At 40.8% G+C, this 24,544-nt stretch overlaps 1 protein-coding gene across 7 annotated transcripts in view; it reads right to left on the bottom strand.

Annotated features, from left to right (window-relative positions):
• sox6 (SRY-box transcription factor 6) overlaps positions 1-24,544 on the bottom strand; it is a 137,877-nt gene that overhangs the window by 66,076 nt on the left and 47,257 nt on the right. For all 7 annotated transcript variants that reach the window (XM_056371135.1, XM_056371118.1, XM_056371160.1 and 4 more), the window contains 3 exons: positions 22,349-22,589; positions 18,665-18,875; positions 888-977 (listed from right to left, as the gene is read on the bottom strand). In XM_056371135.1, the coding sequence (XP_056227110.1) occupies positions 888-977; positions 18,665-18,875; positions 22,349-22,589 (542 nt within the window). The remainder of the gene's footprint in view (positions 1-887; positions 978-18,664; positions 18,876-22,348; positions 22,590-24,544) is intronic.

Genomic DNA, 24,544 nt, shown 5'->3' with positions numbered 1-24,544 from the left:
TGAGATGACTTTTCTTTATAGGTTTGTTTGCATGAAATTATAATTTTAAAAAAGCATTTCAGTGTTCTATCAGGAACGGACTGAATTCACATTGTCTAGACGGTTTTCAAAAAATAAGAGCAAGAAGTTGTTTGATGAAGATAATCTTTAAAAGAGAGCACAGGATCCAGTGACAGCCTGGTGTTATCAGCCAGCTGTTATTGTGCTTTCCTGTGCTGTATAAACACACCAGCTCTCAGTAACAGTCAGTGCTAAGGACTGAGCAGCAGCCAGGCCCATCCTCAGCCCACCTTCATGCTGTCATAAACAGAGATTTTGGGGGAGTGTGGAGTTGCGCTTTGCCGTGCAGCACTCGATACGCTGCGCAGGGCGTTCACTGTGAGAGTCAAGACATTCCACTCAAACACAGGCTCACTGAGGAGACAACTCTGTGCGTCTCCGCATCATCTCCTCTCCTCTCTGAGCGGCTTCTCTCCTCTCATGCTCTGTTTACATCAAGCACGCTTTGGGTTCAGCAATTACCAGAGTGGCATGAACGCACTACATGTGCAAGCGGAGAGTCGCTAGGCTCAGGGCCGTCTGAAGGGACAACAACAATAAACCGCTGACAAGCACAGAGCGCCACAGAATGGGTCTAAAAGGGCTGGAATTTTGAAGACAGCAGTTTGGACAGAGTTGGGCATTCCAACAAAAGATAAGGGAGGAGAGAAATGAATGAGGAGGGCAGCCAAAGGCCTTTGTTTTATTTTGCAGTACAAGGCTGTTTCTGAGATTATACAGTACATAGATTATGTATGTCTGATAGGAATGAGGCACTTGTTAACACGGCTTAAAGTGGTGTTTGTGTAGTAAATCTGCTTGGTTTTATGCAATCATTGTCGTCCTACCTTTTACTTCTGCCAAAAGTTCACTGGTGTTGAGCCTCTCCATCTTTTCTTTCCAGTCTTTAGAGAGAAGTTTCTCCATGCATGAGGATTCTAAACAAACAAAGAAATATAACAAGGTATGAATATAAATGAGTAAATTATTTTAGATTTTAGATAGATATTTTTTAAATCATGGAATAGTGTGTATGGAATTTAGTTTCTTTTTTTTTATGTTGTGAATGTTGAGAATCTCTAAGCCTATTCACTTTAATTTAAAGAAAGATGATATCAGATGAAAGAGCAGTATTTTATTTGATGGTAGTGCACGGCAAACATTCAAAGAGACTCAGTCTGTCAGTTGGGAGATGAGCTAAGGGTGGTGTGAGGAGGGAAGCAGGCATTGTGGGGATAGCATAAGGGCAGAGACACACATTAAGTGGGAGGCAAAGAGTGAGACTGGGTATGTCCGAGCGTTCACATAGCTGCCAATGATGAAAACAATTAACATTTGTCCAGCAGACAATGAATCAGAGGAGGAATGGCTGCAATCTGCCATGCTGTCGCTGGGGTAGCTGATAAAGAACACACTGGGCTGGCCGACCCGGGCCTCCGCCATCCCTGTACTGCTTAGGGGTCAGCCTGTTCCCATCAAACACCAGCAGCATGAGAAAGCTTCCACCCCTCCACCTTGAGCTACTGTCTCCACAAACTGATCAAGACATGTAGTGTCCATTCCTGTTCTGGGTGAACAATTAACGTAGTGTCTATTTGACTGATATAAAAGGACTGTGTTGATGTTTAATGAAACTGATAAAAAATTTGTAAAATAGTGTTTCTGTAGATTTGGAAACCAAAGCAGACACACTAATTATTACCACAAAGCCTAGGGGCGTAATAATGAATAGTCTAACCACATACCTACAGTGGATTATTTATGAACATAGTTCTGACAACAAAAGGACACAATTTGTGAGCATGTTAATGTTTCAAATGATGAGGTTTTTTTTTTTTTAGTCTGATGTAGGTGTCATGTGTTTCCATGTTGCGCATAATGTGAAACACAGACAAGCAGGGAGAACGCCGGAGAAGGCTCTGTCACATGATGCAGCATTGTGGACCCTTCCATTTTCACCATTATCACCCTTGACATCAGACACAGAGAGGATTTATACAGTGTAGAATGTATACAAGCGTTGTTTCCTTTTATCCTGCTGTAACATCTCTTGCCCTCTGCTTCCACAAACCAAACACTGTTGCTCCCTCTGACAAACACACTGACTTCAGAGGAACTGGGAGTAACAGGGGGTCAGTAGTTCTTGTGGCCTTGTTTAAGGATGGCTTTCAGAGAGATCAAGCAGAGTGACCATTTTGTTTGATTGTCCACTTCCTCCAATGTGATGGGGGTCGACAGGACATCTTCAGCTCAGGGTCATTATAACATTACTTCTGCTTTATTGACTTTCCAATTCCCAACTCACAGTTTGTCCCCTTGACCCTAAAAGAGGGAGAGAGAAAAGGCTGTGTATGTTGTATGTGTTCGTGTGTGTTAACTCCCTCCGTGGCACAAAGATCACAGATCTTAAAACAGGGGTTAAGGGCAGGGGGAGTAGCGCCTCTTCCCTCAGTGAGACAGCTTCCTCTCCCAGAACAACAAACTCCCCGTACATCATAATCCTCAAACAGACACAACAACGTCAGTGCATGACATTTTTCTCCCCTAAAGCAAAGAAAATGTCTTATTTTTAAAGTGGTGTAAAGGGGAATTAAACAAACATAGTCAACATATGTTGATATGTACACATATGCTCCTTCTCTCTTACGCACACACACACACACACACACACACGCTTTCATCACAGATGCTGCTCCAGCACTTGATCATTAAGGAATGCACCAACTGTTGGAGATAATATGGTGCCAGCTTCCATTCTACTCCAGTCCTCCCCCTCCTTTCCACCTCCCTCCCAGGAGAGCTGCCGCTCCCTCAATTCTCCATCCCCTCCGCTGGGCCAAACACGACCTGCCAAGTCCTCCAACAGGAGAGACTACAGCTGGAATGCACCGCTGTCCTCCCTGCCTTCCACCTGGGAGAGGTGAATAATGACCAGGATTAGTCTATAAAATAACTCTCAAACACCTTTCAGTGTTCAAACATCGTGGACAAAACAGGCAACCAAAAATGGATTTGATAAAAGCAGAGCAACTTTAGCGCAGGCGCACTCAAGGAAAACAGTAAATGAGTCAGATGTCTGGCTTTTTTCAAAGCACCCTTCCACAGCCTATTTTTCAGAAGAATTTAGATTAATAGGAGGAATGCTATTTCAGTTTCTAAAATGCCTGTCTGTTTTCTCTGGAGAAATTATAGATGCCAATGGAAACACTGGTTAGTATCAACATAATAATTACTGTCAGGTTATGACACAGAGAAAATCAAGTTGATGCACACTGTATTCACCATAAAATAACAAATTATTTATGATTAAAAAAAAAAATCACACCATCAATTTCACTGGATATCAAATGCTGGTAGATTTATAAGTGAAAGGCAAACATAATTATTTAAGACAGTTAATGCAAAACTTCTGTTCTGAAGTTTTTAGTGTAAAGAAGAGTTACACACTTGTTCTCTTAAAGTAGGACATCACATACTGGGGAATTAGCTTAAACAAGAGAAGAGTCCAGTGAGTTTATTTTTATTTTCCTATGGGGGCTCTTAAATCTCTCGCACCCCCACCCCTTCCATTTCTTTCCCTCCCCCTCTCGAGATAAAATGCTCTGTGGCTGGGGAGCAGGCCATTCAGCTGGGATGAGAATGGAATGAAAACAATAGCCCTTATCAGGCTCTTATTTACATTTTCCCAGCGTCCCTGCAGTAGACAGCTTGGCTTGTCACCAAGCCCAGATCGCCCCACTGGACCCAGACCAACTTCCTCCAGCCCCAGCGATTCCAATGGTCCCTATGGACCCTTGCCTGGCACAGACCCCCTCCACTCTGCAGCTAGCACAGATAGCAACGTACAAGACAAAACTACTGGAGTATGCGTCCAAGACGTGTTCCCATTGAGAGCGGAATGGTTTCTGGACTACTAAGCCCGTCTGGGTCTCATTGTCTCTTCTCTGGGGCTGGTGCTGTATAGCTGGAAAAATGCACTGAACCCTTTCCCGAGATATTTTTTGAGAGTTTAGAAGTGGCACTCAAAAGAAAGTGAATAGTCATCACTGATTTAATACTACCAGATTCAGTTTGTCTATCTCCTATCAGTGCTGTCATCTCTGGTGTACAGCTACCCTATGCGGGTATTCTGCGATTGTATTAATGTGGGTGAACATGCACACGGATTGAGACACCTAAAGCCAAGATCAGTTGGCTAGATAAGGCTTTAGCTGGGTTTTTTTTTTTTTTTTTTACTGTATTAAAAACAAAGCTAATGATCCTCATAAATCTCAACAAAAGAATGTTACTAGGTTGATGTGTGACATAAACAAAACTTTCAGCACCTGGCAGTCAGGGCTGCCAGAATATCATGTTCACTGTAAACCATAGTAGTGAAGTTAAGAGGCAGGTTAATACAAACTACCTGTCCTATATCTTTACCGACTGACTCTCTGACAGTCTTGAAGGGAAGTATTGATATGTTGTGATTTCTGTTCTTTGTCTGTTTCTCAGCGTGTTTTTCTCATACAGTATGATCCAATAGCTTTTATCTTGCTGACATTTTAATGCAACAACTCATAATCTTCTTCATTGTGCACATTGTCAAGACAAAATACTTTTATTAAATCGAGTGCTAGTTAGCTATAAATTCTTGTGGTTGAGAGGCAAAGATAGGGTAAAAGTCGTTTGCTAATTTCAGTTTTTATTGCTGCTCTAAACAGAGTAGAGCATTCAAACGATCATTGCAGATTGTAGAAAAGCTCAAATCACTGAGCGAAACACTAACTAGACAAATAAACAGTTACAAACAAATCAAATCTTGTCACTTTGGAATTAGATTGGACGGTAATAAAGCACATCTTAAAAATTCATGACACACTAATTTTCAAATGGCTCTCCAGATTGCCATGGAGATATGAAGTCCAGTGTGTGTATTAAAGATCACAAATATACCAGCACTGCCTGGGCAAAAAGGCCATCTTCACTTTTACATATCGATATTTTCAATCTCTAAAAGGTTCAATCTATTTAATGTGTTGATGCAACAAAACACGCCATCATGTTTCAAAAGACCGTGACTGCTTCAAAGCGCAAAAATGGTTTGTTACAACACGCAGCAGTGGGTGTTTTATTACCCTGTGTTGTCAGCAATGAAAACGCTTCAACTGTCTGCCACCACATTCTGAGCTTCTCTGTGTGCACTATTCTCCCGGGAGAAAGATGATACTTGTGTTTGAGTGTTTGTTGTGTTGAAAAGCCGTTGGCAGAGAAAAGAGGGCTATCAAGGAGAGTCAAATTAGCCATAAGTCATGGATAACAGACTCAGAGACCTCCCCTTTAGCATTGGCCTTGTATATCAGTTGTCCCAGCCTCAAGGGGAAACATGTAATTACCAAATCAATGATCAACTGACACTGACCATATACATAATTTCCTCCCCAGAATGCAGAGGCCTATACAGTGAGGGGCCAAGAGGAAATGGGGCTTAGAGTCTCTAAACAAGCTTCAGCTTGACTGGAGCACATATTTTACAATTTGTCATAATCCAGTTATAGTCAACCAGAACCAAAACCTCCACAGAACATTAAACCGGGCATTTGGAAGATCTATGAACTGCAATAACAAAACTGAAGCATTAAAAAAAAAAAAAAAAAAATGAATAAATAAAGTGTTACTCTAAGTAGTGTCATGAAATAAAAATAATTTCCTGTTGCAATTTAATCATATGGAATAACTGCTCAAAATATTAAAGTATTAAAACTACATTTGCAAAAAACTGAAATGAATTGTATGAAACCTGACCCACCAGTAACCATTTCCTTAAACAAGCCTCTTAAGCATTCTGTCTATAGACTTACTTTTTTAGCTGCAGCCAAACAAGTGTATGAAATGTGCCAACATTACAAATGCAATTTGTTGGAAAGTAGTGGGTAACAAAATCATGTCCTGCATGTTCACAATAAATATATTTGTAAAGATATGTGAAAACTGAAAAAAACAATTTTTTCCCTTTGAGATCTTGTCCTGGAAATATAGTTGTTTATTATAATATGTTGATGATTGTATCCTAGTGATGATTAGTGTAGTCTGGACATCCTACAAGCTAAAATGTCTAATGAAGCAAGCGACTGAATGAGGGATATCTGGTGTTATTTAGTTTGGCAGTAGTTTTAGCCTTAGTTTACGTAAATCACTGTTATTTTGAAGATGTATACAGTCCTAAATTATGCTTTAATGACTCCTCTATGTGATATTAATGCTTATAATTTACTTCATCATAGTGACTGCAGTATGTGATTACACGTGTAAAAACTATGTGGCTAAATTCTAAAGCGTAAAGAAAACTTGAATGTCTTAAATAGCTTTTAAAAAAGCTATTAAATCTCACTCCTACATTCAGTGTAGTGGTGTAGTATATTTCTTTAATTCAGGCATAAATTTCTGCCTCAAAGATCAAACTCTCAGAATCTCAGTCAGACAATGAGAAGCTGACATCTAATTTCCCATCCACTCTGTGCTACAAGGGAAACAAATCAAAAGTCGAGATTGATAAAAAAGAAAAGGACTGTGACATACTCCAAGGAGTCCTTTGAATATCTTAATCACAGACACACTAAAAACAAGACCCCATCATCACACCAAATAAAACATAATAATTACAAGAGGCAGGCAGGGAAGTGAAATGCAGAGAGAAAACATGTTTTTGTCATTCAGCCGGTAGTCCCTGAGACAACAGCTGTTGGATGCTGCAAATACTCCTGAAGTCTCCATAATCATGGCGTTATTGAAGTGAGGACAAAAAGGGCACTAATTGCAAGGGAGCAATCGGAACGCAATAGGTTACACACCCGGGTGATGCCGCACAATGCAAACGCTAAAGAGGGAGTTGGGGGGAAAAAACATTCTGAGCACAACAGTGCGTTGTCGCTCATTTTCAGGCAATTACCTTTCCTCGTTGTCAACAGTTTTAATAACCTCTACCATTTCCAGAAGACTTTTTGGTGCAGTTAAATAATTCCACCTTTTTAATATGTAATTACTAGTGCTGGCATGCATAAATAAAGAGGTCCAGCTCCTTGAGACATGTCAGTGTATTGTGGAGCACCTGCACCTCGTGGTGGGCTTTCTTTAACTGACACCTAATCATTATTCCACTTGGTGAACATCTCTTTTAGTCACCTTATTTGGTCATGTAAACAGTTGCTATAAATATACTGTAGGTAACCTAGATGAGATGTGATTCATCTGAGATTGTGACAGGGAACACATCCTCTGCTCCAGTACTTCCTTCCTTGTTTCCCTCCATCCTCTTTTCCTTACTTCTCACAGTACCTCCTATCTATGTTATTGTATTCCTCGTATTTATACCACAAGCAAGTGAAGGTTGCAGAGTTAAATGCTAAGTCAAAACTATTACAAACTGTGCAATTTTTAAGTGAGAAAAACAGATGCAGTGTGCAGGTAACTTTTTGTGAGTTTTATCTTTTACCTCAGGTGGCTAAACATGCTGACCTATGTGACCAGGAACCTCTCCCTTATCCCTCCCTTTATCTGCACTGACCAATGTGTTAATCCCACAGTGTTGACCCGGCCATTCTGAGAAGCTGTGTACACACACAGCACCCTGACCTCTTTAAATAGGACACGTGTCTATCAAGCATATATGAATTAACCATCCCCAAGAGGCTTCACCTCCTGAGCTGAGCAGCATGTGACCTCTCCCAATCCATTTTACTGCGGCACTCTGTGGCAATCAGGCTTGAATTATTAAAGTGAGCAGTGAGCAATGATCAATTCATTGCGGCCCTTGCTCGCAGACTGCCCGGCCGTACTTCAGCAGAAATGACATTGAGAACACTTGAGTATGCTTCCAGACAATGCACATAAATGTGAAATATGTCAGACCCAATATGTCAATAATCATAACTGTACAGGCTGAGGCCATGTCCAGGCTAATCCTACAGAAATGCTGTTAGATGACTGTGGGGTGAGCAGGTTTCAGCGCTGCGATGCCTTACAAATGTTTTCTTGAGAGAAAGAGTGGGTGAAGTTGAGAGATAGACAAGAGACTGGTATGTTGCATGCTGATAAGTGCTGTGCATTACTAACTTCTGTACCTTCCTCCCAGTGGAGCAGGCCTTTGGTATGAATGTTAACAGTAAATATTCTGTGCATATTTTTTTTAACATATCTTGAAGAAACACGACCAAAGACTTGCAGGCCTTATAGTGGGTATTGGCCAGAAAAAACCCAAGACTCAAAGTGAAACTGCAGCCATAACCCACTTTTATCTACACAAATTAGAGAGGGAGAAAACAAAAGCAAAGAAGTTGAAAGAGAGAGAAAGATCGCAGGGAAGTATGCAATTCAAGGAACCTGAAAGTAGGAGGAGGGCAAGGGGAAAAAAACTATCAAAACTTCGTGAGGAGGAGATGAGGAGCCAAGATAAACCAGTACTCAGAGCCCCCAAAACTGCAATCTCCCCTTAAGCCGGAGAGTGGCAGCTGGCAGAACAGCTGGTGAATAGGATTAATGTCAGAAGAATGAAATAAAACTCAACATATGTCCGAGCCTGAGGTGTTGGGACTGTGCGTGATTGTGCCCCCGATGGATGCCATGTGTGCAGCTGGAAGGAGCTGCTGTGCTGCTTCGCTCTCTACCCAACAAGGTCACTTTTAAGAACTAGGACCATTAAATGCTTGGATAGCAAAATGAACTTTTCATTCCCTCTAGTCTCCCTTCCTTTGCTTTAAAATCTCTATTCAGGCAGCAGAGGGAGTCTATTGAACATAGCCATTAATACAATGCACTCTAAAATTCATCCGGGAAAACAAACAATTACTACTTTGATTTAATTAAGGAAGACTAAATAGTACGCGTAGAAAAAAACAGACAAGGTCAAAGAGAAGTGGATGTTTTATTAAGATGGATAAAGATAAAACACAAACATTTTATTCTAATATAATTTTTTTTAAACAATTTCAATTTAATAATCAGCTTAATAAAGCATTTAATAAAGCGCAGTGTCTCAAGTGCGACATTGATTAATTTTTTCCTTTTTTTTTTCTTTTTTTTTTTAAGATATAATGCGTCTTTGAGTGTGTGCAAGCATTCCTGTGTTTGGTTTATTAGAAAGAAAAAGTAGACATTACTTCTAGAATCTCAGTGGTGCTGATGAGGGGATCAGCACTTGTGAAGATGAACATTATGAGGAGAAATATGTGGACTTGATTTCAATTTATAATTTCCATTTGATGTCGGTAATCATTAGGGTCCACACACTGTAATAAATTATAATAATTTTACACAAAAATTAAATTACTGGGTACCTTGCATTGGAGAGATTTTTTTGGGTACCCTGCAATTTAACTGTCAGATATAAACTTGCCTGCTAATCAATGCTCGAAAACATTCACATTTATTCAACTATGTTAAATTAATAGATGTGTGAAGAAAACGTGGAGTACTGTGATCATGGCTGTTCAGTGTGATTTAGTAAATTAATGGGTGTCTGACTCTACAAGGACAAAAAGAGACTAATAGGATCCACATGAATGCATTACAATTTGCAGTGAAGCCAAGTGTCTGGTATAGACATCGAAACTTTATTTCATGATAAACGCTGGACGATGGCGATGCGCTTCAGAGATTGAGCCATAAGATGAGATATTAAAAAAGCACAAATTACAAGAATAAGCTGGGTAATATACTGTACTTTTGGTAACACAACATGCTCTAAATAAGTTCAGTTTTGCTCGTGTGTGTGTGTGAATAAAGTATATAGTTTCAGTAAATAAAAAAAAAAAAATGCTAAGCTCACATTGAGAGCATTATTAATTTTGTAGTTCTGCAGTTTGGTCATTTTTGGAATCTCACAGCGAACTTTGTTTACTAATATGCCAGAAATCAGGATGCATACACACTGCTGCTTACTGGACTATAACACCAAAGGTCATTATTTCTAAATTGTGTGATTACATTTTTCTGAGAGAAAAGAAAAGAGATGCATGCACAAAAACAAAAAAAAAACTCTTCCAATGTAAAACTTTCAAGAATTAATAGACATCTTTTTGTCGTCTTCTCTAACAGTGTGTCATCATTACAGATCTAACATGTTTACAACTTGATCAACAGAATTACTGAACAAATAAAATTCATTGGAAAGTTAAAAATAAATCTGGTATTCTGACTCTTGCCACTGGATAGATAAATTATGAAGTAACCATAGCACCTCTAAAGGTTAAGCATTCCATCTCCTAGAAAACCCCATTCATTTGGCCACAACCAAGTGTCTCAATGTGCTGTTGTTCAAGTTGGTTCAGCAACAATAGAAGCTGTATTTTTCTATTCAACCGGCCCATTCCCTTTCTGTGGGATACAGCCATACGGACTAAGACCTGCTGGGCAAGGATGGAGAAATTTGCTTCTCATGAGCGACTGAGCTCATTGGTCCAGCTCACAACAGGGAAGCTAACAACAGGCTTACAGTATTGGCTTTGTTGAAGCAAAGTGCCACCCACCCAGAAGAAATGACAAAGGAGGAGGAAAGAGGAGGATGAGGTGTTCAATGATGGTTATAGGACATAAAATGATTGTATAGAGCCTAATGATCCACTTTTCTTCTCCAGCTTTATGTTAATTAGGACAAGAATAACAAAAAGCCACCCCCAACAAATCCTAATTTCAAATGAAAACATACACATTGATTGAACTTTGTGATATGCAATTGACAATGTAGTCTAAAAAAGCATATTAACTGCTCATCTAGTGCAGACTTAAAAATTATACTGGAGGTACTTTCAAAGCGAGATGACGTTCGTAAAATGATTATTGTCATTGGCGCTCAGGCTTTGCAGTGCAATAAAACACATTTCTACTCATTTCTTCTGACATCCTCATCACATTGCCTGGCACATGTAATGTTATTGAACAAGGAGAAAGAAAAAGCATTGAGTGGGAGGAAACATCTGTTTCATCACAACTGATTAAAGAGTCTCTTTGTTCAAGAGGCAAGATGTCAAAGTTTGGTGTAAGACATTCATGCTTGATGTAAGGGAAAAACAATGCAAATATGTTAATAGGCTGCATCTACGCTAGTTGTCATGTTTGCTTGTGTCAAGGCGGATCTCTTGGCTGGATGGCTGACGTACCTCTGACTTACAGAACAAGCCTGCAATGTGCTCTGAAATCATTAGCAGGCCACAGAGGCTGTCTGTGCCCAGGGTGTGAGTTACACTCGCACTATTTTGATCTTTGGTCAGATGACACCGGCTCTTTTGTCAAGTTATGTGTGGAGAATGCTTGGGAGCTGAATGCGACAGCTAGGACAGTGATACTGAGCTGGCACACAAGTCTCCCAGTGTAACCCTACTGCAGGCATTCACACACACACACACACACACACACACACACACACACACACACACACAGCAGGACACATGTGCCCTCCCTCGGCCCCCCATCCCATTGTGGAATAGCCCCAGTTCTTCCCATTTCTGACTGCCTCAGCACCTCCTCCTCCACTCTCCTGATTATAGGAAGTTGGTCTGTATATGTCCCTCTTCATGTTCCTTTTAACCGAACAACCAGGCTGATATTTCCCAAATCGAGGCTTTACAGCCCAATGACAAATATAGTAGCATTAATGGCTTCTGGCTTCTTATGTGTCAGCGTTTCACCATATCTGTGCACCTCCAAATACTGTGGTGTCACATAAAACAGTCAAGCCATTACAAACTGCTTCTGATTTAATCACCCAGTCACTCACATACAACACAGAGGTAGATCTATTGTTTTTGTAATGGCAAAATTCAATATATTTTACAACTTTCCCAAATTGCTTTTGCACAATTAGTGATGTCACTGACAGAGAACATTTATATGCAGTTCATTATAAATGCAGTTGATGAGACATACCTACAACTAGCATGTGGGTATGTGAGTATGTAAAGACAAACAAGCCTCTGTGCAACGCTGGCTGTGATTTGTCTCTCAGAGACACCCGTTTCCTCCTATCAAGGGGTTCCTGTGCAGCCAGTAAGCCAGGATCACAATGGGAGTTTTGTGCTGCATGGGTGCAGGGGGACACGCTCAACAGCTGAAACCCAGGAAGATGGCCCCTGGAATGCTCCACAGCAGTTGCTACTGTTGACTAATCGGAATATGAGAACTGGGGAAGGTGATCTTGAATGCAAAGAATTGCACATTGAAGAAGCAGCTGCTTGTTTTGTCATCTGAATGACCAAGACAGCAGAAAGGGTTCCCGTTTTGAAATGGGCAACAAAATCTATATCTTAGCTTGTGTAAAGTGAAACCTGTGTCGGCCTCCATCGTCCTATGGGGACGTGTCTGTGTTATGTGAGGGCTCTGTTTTGGAACAGATAGTAAATACATAATTCAGCAGTGGACCAGGCATTCTGGGTCCCTATTCCCCTCATACAGCCACTCCATTTAGCCCTGGGCTCTGATTTCAGCCTGGCAGAGGAGCAACCTTGTCACCGGAGAGTAAGACAGGGTAGGAGACAAAAATCATAGGCGGAGAGAAAATATTGATCTGTTTCAGGTAAGGGTCACAGGGCAGTGGGGCAAACATGAAAAAGGGGAGAGAAAAAAGGGAAGGAAAAAAGGGCAAAGCAAAAACTGGAGAACAAGGAAAAGGATGGGAAAGTGAGATTAGGGAGGAGTGAGGGGCAGGGAATCTTTTTTGTGAAAGTTCACATGTCAGGCTGGCAGGCTGCCCGCGGCATACAGCCGAAAAAATCTATTTAACGTCTGCTTCACAGGGTGACAAGAGGGTTGATTGGCAGAGAGCAGAGAGCCGCTTTTGATCATGTGTCTTAACAAGCGATTCCAGCTCATGTCTCTTCAGCCTGAACAGATCTACATTACCTATTCAAACAAAAGTGACAGACCAGAGCACTGCTCCGCTGGGCTGGTGCACCACGCCACAGGCCAAGAGAGAACACACACACACACACAGAGACAGAGAGAGAGAAGTAGGCACCCACTGACATACTGTATGTGCAAGCATTCACACGCATACACACACTAAACTATATCGGCTATATGATCAAATAGATTACTTGCATCAAGATAAGTAGCTCGCTCAAATCATCTTGACAGAATAAACAACAGATTATTAAAGGAAATGGGAACATGCCACACAGGAGACATGGTTCTTGACTGATGTTTGGCCAGCGTGTGTGTCCTGCCAGGAGGGTCCCGGCCTTAGGCTGTCCGGTAGGATGCTGCACTCACAGGCAGCATAGAGCTATGTGTGAAGAATGCCTCAAAATCTGCAACCAAGGCAACTGGATCTCCAACCCTCATTGCATATGCATAGAGTCAGAGGCTCATGCTCAGATCATTATAACAAAGATTCCTATTAATTAGGTGGGATAAAGCAGAACCAGATGACATGGCAGCTGGGATGAGAGGAGAGGGGAGAAGGGAGGGAACTAAAAGAGGAGGGGAGAAAGTGCATCAGTCTGTTTGGGGGAAGGGAAGGGGTATTTTTAAAATATAATGCATAATATATGCAGCATTATATGTAATTACACTTCAGAAAACCTTTCAAAATGATTTTAAATACTACATTCAAACTAAATAAATTTCCAAAAATAAATCTCTCGGTGCTGTTAAACACCTGCATCCAATTTTCAGTGAGACTCCATGTAGAGTCAGCGCCGGTTGTGACACTGACAGGGGACAGTGTTACAACAGAGTCAAGAGTTCATCAGTGCTAATCAGACCACAGGCTTAGAGCTGATCCTATTCTCTTCCAAAGCTTTCACCCATCCCTGAATCTCATTACATGGCCTGTTGTAATAGAGGATAATGACCTGGGGCTACACACACAATGCTGATCACCCCCCCACTCAACCTACTGCACAGTCATTATACAGTGATAATACACAACCTTGCCAGGGGGATTACACTTACAAATAGAGGAGAGGTGATGAAGGCAGGGGGAGAGGAAGAGACATCTAAGTGGTAACACAGAAGCATATATAGTACACACATACAACCCTATGCCCAGACACAATTAGTTCACGGTGGTAGGCCATGTTGTGCTATTTTAGATCACCTGTCGCTGTAATAGGAGAACTATTTTCTCTGTAGTCATTAAATTTCCTTCTACCTGAGATTAAAAAGGGGTTGCAGTTTGACTGAATTGTGGTATGGCTCCCCTTTGCTAAGCTAATTAGCCATGACTCTGTCAAAGGCTCCAGGTGTTGAATATTCTGCTTGAGCAGCTACTGAATCCACTCTAAAACAGCTATAGCCTTAAGGAGGGGCATCCTCTTTCTGGGTTTTTAAAATTTTTTTATTTGTTTGTTTGGGTTTTTTTTGTATTTGAATCGTAATAAATTTGACCTTTTGTGTGTCTGGTTGCCTTCTAGAAGGAGAGCTGGAAGATGTAGGGTTATTGATATTTATAGATTAAAGCTATAGATTATATGTGAAAAGTCTCCACTGTCAGTTTATCAGCTGTGTCAAATGTCCTCAGACCACACCTGTTCAAAGGCTGGATGGCCCTAGATTGCATGCAGCACTGTTTTCTCAACAGCATCTGGGGAACTGAGCTGTGAATCTGGATACCATAGCTATGGTAGTCAGCAATGATGAGCAACACTTCTTAAATGACCATGCATATTGGGTTGTGATCATCTAACGCTGTTATTTTTTTCAATTTGTTTGTTTGTTTTGTTTGCTTGTATATTTAGATTATTACTTTACCCACCAGACTTAAAAGAATGAATGAGACTGTATCTGTTTCAGCATACCAGTCAATATCACATAGATAATAAAATACATAACTGCATGTAATTCAGTGCTGGTTGTACTGGCAAGGACTCAACAAGTAGATACTGAGCCCAGGAAAATCCCTTGAGGCCAAGACAGGAAGCTGAAACCCAATTACTCGTCCTTGTCTTGGGGACGATCATAAAGACTCAACACACAAAGTATTTCTGTGTTGACTTGCACGGTATTGATTCATACTTTAGTGCATTATATTAAACTGTTCTAATTGCATGTGAATCAAATCAAGGTCACCTTGGCTTTTTATAATGGTGGCTATTTTTCTTTTTCCCCTAATACTTTATACTGACATTTTTAACTCTTGACAAGTGCTGTCTGGAGACTTATCCATAAATAATGCATTTACAATACCTAGTAAATAAACATGGGGCACAATCGTTAGCCCTGCTGGCAACTGGGCCTAATAGAGCTTTTACAGCAAAGGTGACTATTCAGCTAAATGCGGTGCTCGCTGCTGGGGGAACATTTTCATTCATTAGCACAGTCACAAGCACTTAAAGCACTTTAAGGACCAGAAATGGAGAGGAAGGGTGGAAGGATAGAGAGGGTGAAAGGGTACAACTATATAGAGATGAAGGGATGGAGGAGTTATACCTACAATACTGAGCAGGGCCTCTATTGTTATAGTGTTTATAAAGCATCATGATCAATTAAGGAAATTGGCCAATAATTTTAATTGGATGGAGAGTATTAGTTGAAGAAGTCAGAATATTAATATTTATTTATGTATTTGCTCAGGTATTGTCCTAACCAACAAAAATATTTTCCCACTTAGCCCTGACCATCGAGTTACTGTATTATCTGGCACAAAGGCGATTGGAACTTCATCTGTGTTTTTCACAGCATAACAAAAATCACATTATAAAACTCAACTGTATGAAGCACTGAAAAAGCTAATAAAGACAGTCAACAATATTTGGATACCATGTCCATAAAGCTTTTCAACCCAAAGCTTCCACCAGTGTTAACATCACTTTAAGTTGAATTTCATGTTCCATATATATATATATATATATATATATATATATATATATATATATATATATATTCCAATTTATTGTGTAAAATAAATGTACCACAGACTATTCGTTTGCCTCTGCACTTAAGGTCATGGTGTTTATCCTCAGTGCATCAGGACAATGAACTTTCTTGACCAGACAAGCAAGCCCAGAGAAGAATGGTAGCAGATGGTTAAGAGTCTCTGAGGACCCCGGTGATCCCGACCAGGCAGGCACCAAAGCAGCAGAATTAGACACAACAGTTGTCATGCTTATATTTAGCTCATCTGTAGCCTGTGCTACATTAGCAACATCATTAAGACAACAAATGGCTTCTCCAACCTTCTTGTGTGTTCTTTAATAGGATAATCCTGCCCTTTTCAATTTCCAACTGTGTCTCACTCCATAAAGAAAGACATAAGATTATGATTTGTCAAAGGTTTCTGTGAGGTTTTCCTCTGGCAGTTTTTATAAGAGTCCCTCTCCCTCCATTTTACAGTAATCACTGATCATCACCGCTGAAGCTTCCTCAAGTGCTCTCAAGAACAGAGTATCTCTCAGTTCCTGCAGCTTGGGGACAGCATACTGAACTTTGTGAGCCTCTTGTCTTCTGCTGTGTTCCCTGCTCAGAAACTAATTTCCTGCAACAAGGGAGTTTATTTTGGTGGCGATGATACACAGCGCATGAGGCAGACCAAGTCTCTATTATTAACAGGAGATTAAAACAGCTGTATGGCACTCTAAAGCACCCTCTCCTCCCTGTACTGACATACGGCCCTGGATTACAAGCTGCACTTGACCATTTAAATTACTGCAACAACCAGCCTTCACCAGCTGGGGCTCATTACCATAACACCCGCCGCTGCTAACATAGAGCACTGCCCTGAAAATCAACTCTGCAAGAAACAAGACACATATGAAATATAGTCTTACCTAAGGGTCTAACACAGATATAGCAGCAGAGCAGCTTTGCTTTTTTTACTAACCAAAATTTGTCCTGGAAGTTGCTGGGGGCAGCCAGATCTAAACCCAATTGCAAGAATACTGTCCCTAGTAATGTCCCTAATATTTATGTCTGTTGTTGTGGAAGAAAACTAGAGCATTCAGAAGAAACTGTTATGAACCCAGGGAAAGCATGAAAACATCTGACTCAGGCAAATGTATCTGCTGTATTGTAAAGTGATTGTGATATTCATTAGGGCCTTTTGCCTTTGGATTTTGTTTTATTATACATTTTGGTAAATTGCCTATATCAGTGGTCATTAAGTAATATAACAGGTATTGATTACAATATAAATAGCCTCAATGGGCATAAAGGGTAAAACTAGAATTACTGCATCGTGGTTGTATGTCTCCGCCAACCACCCAAGTTGCAGGAAATATGGTCACATCTCTCCCTCCTGAATTACAGCATTGAATAATGACCAGAAGAACATTATGATGTCACAGTGAAATTCACCTTTGACATCCTATTAGACATTTATGTTAAATTGTGTCATAGCATATGAATTTGTGATTTATGGCCAAAAACGTGCTTTGTGAGGTCACAGTGACCTTGATCTTTGACCGTTAACCATCAAAATCTAATCAGTTCATCCTTGAGTCAAAATGGACATTTGTGCCATATTTGAAGAAATTCCCACAAGGTGTTACTGAGATATTGCATTAACAAGAATGGGAAAGACGGACAACTGAAAACATAAGCCCTGGCTGTTATCAGCGGAGAGGCATAAAATACATTTTGACGTTTGTTGATCATTTTGATCCAATTCAATAATTCAAACTTTTCAGTTTTCTTAATAATCTCCGCTTTGTTGGTGTTCAGATGAATAAGGACTGATTGTTCTGTCTTTTATTATCTAAACAACATGACAAAATAATCACTCCCCATATCACAATGTGGCTAAATGATTATCTGCTGAGAGGCCTGTGATGCTCTGATACAAAGATCACCAAACGAACACTTAAAAAAGAAGTGGCAAATTATTTTTAGGCTAACAGAGGTCTAATTTATTCGTCTGATGAAGTGCTTAAGCTAAGAGCTCCCCAGACACTAAATGAGACACATGCATTCCCAAGGGGGTTTAACATTTGATTGGATGTAGTTATATTACTACAGCCCTAATTAAGAAGGGGGATGTGTTTCAGCAGCTCTTTCAAATATTTGTTTTTCCGCCATACCCTTGATAGACTGCAGGCTGTGGGAGGGAGAGCCGAGCTGGGTGAAATGGGGTGCAGATATGACAGAGACCTAACAGTCTTATCATGGAAAAAGTTTTTTATTTTTTGCGCTAGTAATAGTAAGGAAATAAAACCTATGAAATCTTCATGGTGTGTCGAATAAGATGAATTGATTAGGCACACAAAGGTAAAATCCAGAGAGAGGCTTGGGTTGTTTGTGGGTAGTGAACTTTGATGAACAACTGTGCAGAGTGAAAAGTGTTCTGTGTGGAGCAAAATAAAGAGAGGTAATGTTCCTGGCATCGGGTCAGCACTATGAGTTTTATAGTCAAAGAGTTTGGCTTGGCACGGAAGAAGACCACACTTATGCTGAGGTGCACTGCCACACAGTCTTTGTCACATTGGAAGAGGTTCAGAACAAACTGGAAACACTGTAACGTCAGAATTCCCAGCTTGTGTGTTCCCGGATGAGTGTACGAGACGGAGAGATACAAATAAAAAGAGGTGGACGGTCAGAAAATTATAAAAAGAAAATGGGAAAAATTTAGGATGAACAGGCGCATGTAGGAGGAAAAAGGTATTCCTACGCCCATACCCGAAACACACACACACACACACACACACACACACACACACCGTACCGTCTTGCTCTGTCTTTGTCATCTCCTCCAACTTCTTCTGCTTCAGCGTGTCCACTACATCTGCCAGGCTTCCTTTGCGGCGCTCCGGAGTTCCAAACGCTGATCCGCTCAGCAGGTCGCTTCGCTCCCGGGCCCCCTCCTCCGGCTTGTGTGGGGAAGTAGAATTGTTCCGGAAGGAGTACAGGGAACATACTTTATTGCTGTCAGATTCCTGTAAGACAAACAAAAGTTGGAAGGGGTGACAACAAGGAATGGGATTTGTATTAAATGATGAGGGTGTAACTGTGTTCTGTCAGGGCTCCATTGAGCTTTTTGACAGGTTTTCATTCAAATGCAGTGATTGCTAGGTGTTTGCAGCTCAGGGGCGATATGGCCATATCAAATGGCTCCTCTCTGGCTTTCATACGGCAGCTTCTTCAACAGAGCTAGCTGCTCCGGTAAATGAGATATGACAAGTGAAAAATTGAGATGAAATGATGAGGTATACTTTCATAGGGCATATCCATAATGTGCTCAGGCTTTACTTTTCATCTGCATAGACTACACAGAGAAACCTCCCAACTGTAATTTCTCAAATTGCTTTTGAGTGTGCATTTGTGTTAGGGTGACTGCTGTGTAATTTGTTCATTTTCTACTGGAGACCTATTCTCAGCTGAGTGCCTTGAGCCATCGTACATCTGTGTCCTGTCTCAAGCTGTTGTTGTTTTTCAGTCCCACCTCTGTATGGTTTAGTATTTAACTAAGGGTCCTGTCTCTGACTGACTGGCTGAGTGCTCCCTGTGCACAAACAGAGACATAAAGGAAATGGGGAGAAGAATTGGAGAGAGCTTGAGGGGGGGAGAGAGGGAAAGAAAACTCTGCACATGGGAGTGTACAGTCAGCACACATGCACCATGGCTGAGGGTTGTGTCTGACAGAAGGTGGTGTTAATTATGGTTTTTGGAGTCTGAGAATGCAGAAAAGTAGCTAAGCAGCCAGGAGTTTGCAGCCTGTTCCCCAACGAGGGAACAGTTAGTTCTGATTTAAGCTCTGGCCCTCATAGTGAAGAGAATAAACATGACACACATCTGTATCCAACACACGCTGCTCACCCATCGTGGAAAAGTGAGCTTTAATCAACAGCAGTGTGATAACAGAGTGTAATGCAGCAGGGTTAAATGATACAACCACGTCTGGAGCCACTGACAATCCTAAATAAAAAATCAAGAATGCGGTAAACTGGGCAGGAATGTTGACAGTGCCAATTTCTCATCCCTGCGTGGCATGTCGAGCCCCAGGCAGAGTTGCAGTGGTGTGTAGGACGGTCTGGTACCAAGCGCCAGGGTGGCACGACCGACCCGCCTACTCTGCACCTCCCGGCCCTGTGTTGGATGATTATGCAGTGTGGCAGAGACAGTGGAGAGTGCTTGAGGGGAGTGGAGCAGTGCTGGGTTAATCAGCTGGCGCGGGTTCAGGGCACAGCCCACACAGACGCATGGCACAGCAGTGGAGTCAGGTAATCAGCAAAAGCAACACTCTCATTCCTTTCGCCTTATGCCTTTCCCTTTTCTTCTCTCTATCTCTCCCTGTCCTCCTCCATTTTACCTTTCCTCTCTCTCTTTTTTTTGCTCATTTTCTCTTTTTACTCTCTTTGTGTGACCTTCCTCTCACTTACTCTTTTAACCCATCATTCCTTTTAGGTAACTTCTTAACATAAATCCAAGCTGAAACATTTACACTCCTTACAGTGCAATATATCAGTTGGCATTCTCCTTATGACACAAGATCAAGGCTATAGGAGACGATAATATTGAGATGCTCATTCATTCAACCGTTGACATTTAGAATAGCCATCATTCACCCATTTATGATGTGATGTACTCAAATCTGTTGTCAGACTTGTATAAGCCTTTCATATTTCTTGAGGTTAATTTGATGGCTGCTAGCCTGGTTTATCTCAGTAAAAGACCTACTTTAAAAATCTCATTTTGACCTACAGTTTTTATAAAGGTGTTGTCGACACCACCACTCTAAGCTCATCAGTTACATGACTTTCTTTTTCTCTGAGAGGATTGATAATATAACATAAAACAACCTTCGCAAGGATTTTCTTAAGATGTTTAACGGTATAATGTGCAAAAAAAAAAATTACAACTGCATTTAATATTATAATTTCATCAAATGTGATGATTGGGTTTTTGTGTGTCACCTCTAATATTTTTTTTCCATTTTATCTTATTGAAGATGGTTTGTTTGTTCATATTTTTCCATCATTCAGGATTGATATGACTTGACTTTTTGTTGCCATTTTTTAAGGAAAACAGTACTTTAAAGAGGTGCTATATAAATAATTAGTAGTATTCCAGTGCTTATAATTTTGTTTAAATATTGGTTGTAGTGGTAGGGAGTCATATAGATTTTCTGTGTTTTTCAAACTTGCTAAAATCCTGTTATTGACATGTAAAATGTAATGTGACACAGATGAACACCTGAGCAATCCTTTGCTTCTCAATTACCTACACTGTCACAGCCCAGCATCACAAGGAGCAGTCTGTTTGTGTGTGTGTTGTGCTGCAGTGCTGAGGTGTTGAGGGGCTCAGTGGCCAACTGCAGAGCTACTTCAGGGGCCCTCTGGGTCTCTTTACCTCAGACCCGTCTGTCACAGACAACCACCTGCATCCCATGTCTATAGCTCACAAGTGGCTGCGCTCTTCTTAACTCCGCTCACATCAAAACAGCTCCGCACTTACAATGTACGGCGTCTGGGTCTGGCTGCAGATGTAGCTTACACGCAACAAGAAAAACAACTCACATGCACCGAGGACAGTCATGTTTCTTTAATAGCAACAAGAATGCAAGCTAAAGGAAGTACATAAGGCTACATTCCCTTCCATCGGTCATGATGCAATTTTATGTCACATTATCGAAAGGCGAGTTAGAGGTTCTCTGTTAAACCTAATAATAGCTGACTGGTTTAGCGTTGTGGCTGAGCGGCCTATTTGAAGAGACCAGAGTCGCAGAGGTTTCACAGCATTAAGGAACCATGGAGCTGGAGCTAAGGATGTAGTATTGGCTGAGCTTCTTTGTACAAGCCAGGAACAATGAGAGCCAGCTGAGCCTGGATCTTGAATACCCACGGGAGGACAGTCGGACACTAGCAAACTCATAGGTTTGAAATGGTCCTAAAGAAACTTTTACTTCATCATTTATACTTTTATACCACCCCACAACTATTCCCAGTTTCTTTTATTCCATTGCTACCACAGAGAAATCAAAAAAAAAAAAAAAAAAGGAAAAAGGTTTAGAGTTTAAACTGAGCAGTTTTGGCAGAGTTGAGCAAACTTTACTTCCATTGGAAATCATTCACTGAATCTTCAGATATATCTGAGTACTATACTTCTCTCTATTACCTGTCTGTAAATTAAATGAACCCAGGGTGTTATCTCAGTCTGTTCTGCCAAATGGAAATGCATAGTGGTTTACTGTTGAAATTTGGATTGTCAAGTCCATTTTGTAAGGTATACTGTGTTATTCCCTCTCAACAGCCCTACCAATCCAATGATAATATACCTTGTAATGTGACTAAAAAGAGGTATATGTAACTGTAAACTTTGTTGAATTTTGAAATGTTTGGCATGAGTGGTTATCTAGCATCAGCATAGGATCTTTTTCGTATGTACTATGAAGTATGTTGACATGTCTCACCATACGCTGTTGGGCTGACACCAAGCTGTCCCAGTCGCTCTCTGGCGGTACGCTGCTGAGCGGCTGCATTTCATCGGGATGGGCTTTTCCGTGCAGCAGACTGTGCAGGGGCAGCTGTGGTGTGCCATGGGCCTCGGCACTGTCCTCTTTCTCCCAAGACAAGTGCTCCTGACTCATGGCATCATCCCCATCAACCACGGAGGCGAAAGGAGACGTGGCTTGCTTGGAAGACATGACTCTGCTGTGAAGAAAGAAAAGGAGAGTAGAGTCAAGAAAAAGAAATGATCTTACGAGGATCATCAGCAATACATGAAAAGGAATGCCGTTTCCTTGAGTATTTCATATGCGACTGGCGAGTCCATTCAAGTGATTGCTCGTGGCTATAACTGGAATTATAAGTGTTGCACCTGAGCAGATAAAACTGAATGGACTGAATGCTCTACCTGGCTTTTGTCTGTTGTTACTCTGGCCTGTGGCGTTTGGAATAGGCCGTGAGGTCTCTAATCCTTTGTTTAATGCAGATGGATGGCTTGATCTAGGGCTGGAACTGTGCCCGTTTGGGTCCTGGCCCAAACCCCAAGACAGTTAGTCAAGTTAGTCAGGCAGTAGGTCAGCCAGGCAGTGGGACTACCATCCACATTAAAAGTAAAATAAATAAATTAAAAAAACCCTTACACAGAGATGTAAAACAAGGTTTCTTTTTCCTGTGATGATCATATTTTTATTTTTTATTTTCTAAGCTACCTGAGTAATCTCCTTTATCTCTCATGTTGATTTGTCTTGGTCCTTCAAGCATTTTATCATTTCACTCCAAAGCCTTCAAACAAAGATCAAAACCGGCCCGTCTTCTTTTGTTTCCACTCATCAAATTAGGAAATTTTTTACATTTTGCTGTGACAGTGCTCCCCAAGGCCAACAAATCCTACTTAAGCAGTTTAAATATCAAACGCTAACAGTGGAGGACTGAATTCACAAATCTGTCACATTTTTCATGAATAATACAGTGAGTTAGAAGAGTGTACTTGACATATAGTATCAGGTGCAAAAGAAACTTGTATTAATTCTAATTTCTTTTCTTTTTTTTTTACCCTTTATAACCCAACTCTTTTTGGTGCAATATTTATAAAACCAATTCTGCTTTTTCTCACAATTAATGAGGCTGCACTCATGCTGTGTGCTACAATGAATGAAATTAAACACTGTGCCAGCAAATCTAATTATGCATTTGGTATTAAATTAAAAAGTGGATAATATGGCCTTCCTACGGATGTGAAGTGGAGAGAGGGAGCTGGAGCATATTTAACTCCTAATCCGCTTTTCCCTGAGCTGTTGTTCTGCTTATTTTTCTCAACTACAGGACTTTGACCAATTCAACTAAAATGTAACTATTTAGGGCTCGATCTTATCTAGAGGATGAGTGTATGTCTGTGTGTCGCTGTGTGTGAGAGAGAGAGAGGAAGAAGAAAGACAAATTGGGGGGTGGTATGGGTCTGTTTCTATGTGACAAAATGGTCAGGGTACTTCTTGTAATACATTTCATCACTGATCACCATCTGCCCCGTTCTCCTGCTCTATCCACAGGGGTCAGTGTGACAGCACTTTAGTTGCACCCTCAGCTTGCCTGGGGTTTTTTTTTTTTTGGGGGGGGGGGGGGGGGGGGGGGCTCTCAAGGTTGAGGCAGGCTGTGGTGCGATTGTGTCCTTGCACTTTCCGCTGGCAGTTGAACACTGAGAGATAGGCAATGACATCTTCCATTTAAGAAAAGACTTTATGAACAAGATCTTTGGGTCTAATAGTTCTTGGTCTTACGCAAGGAAATCTGTCAAGTGAGGTGTATTGTCCATGTACACACACTGTTGAATTGTTGTTGCCTTTGAATGTTTACAGGCAAGATGATTTGTATAGCGCCTTTGAACAACAAAGTCAACTTGAGGTGCTTTACAAAGTACAAAAAGCAACATTTAAAAGACAACAAGAAGGAAAATACAATAAATTTGTAAAGGATAAAACATAACATAAATTATAATAAAATACAGTGCAAAAATTACTGTGCAATTACAGTTCCATAATAAATAGCAGGAAGGTTTTTAATCTTGATTTAGAATAGTTGGAGGCGACCTGAGACTTTCTGGACATTTATTCTAGATATGTCACACAGAGAAATTAAAGGCAGTGTCACTATGTTTTGTTTAAACA

The sequence above is a fragment of the Seriola aureovittata genome, chromosome 1 (genome assembly GCF_021018895.1).
Source record: "Seriola aureovittata isolate HTS-2021-v1 ecotype China chromosome 1, ASM2101889v1, whole genome shotgun sequence".
Classification (NCBI taxonomy): Eukaryota; Metazoa; Chordata; class Actinopteri; order Carangiformes; family Carangidae; genus Seriola; species Seriola aureovittata.
Note: the sequence above shows the minus strand (reverse complement) of the source record. Positions and strands in the feature narration are given on the sequence as shown.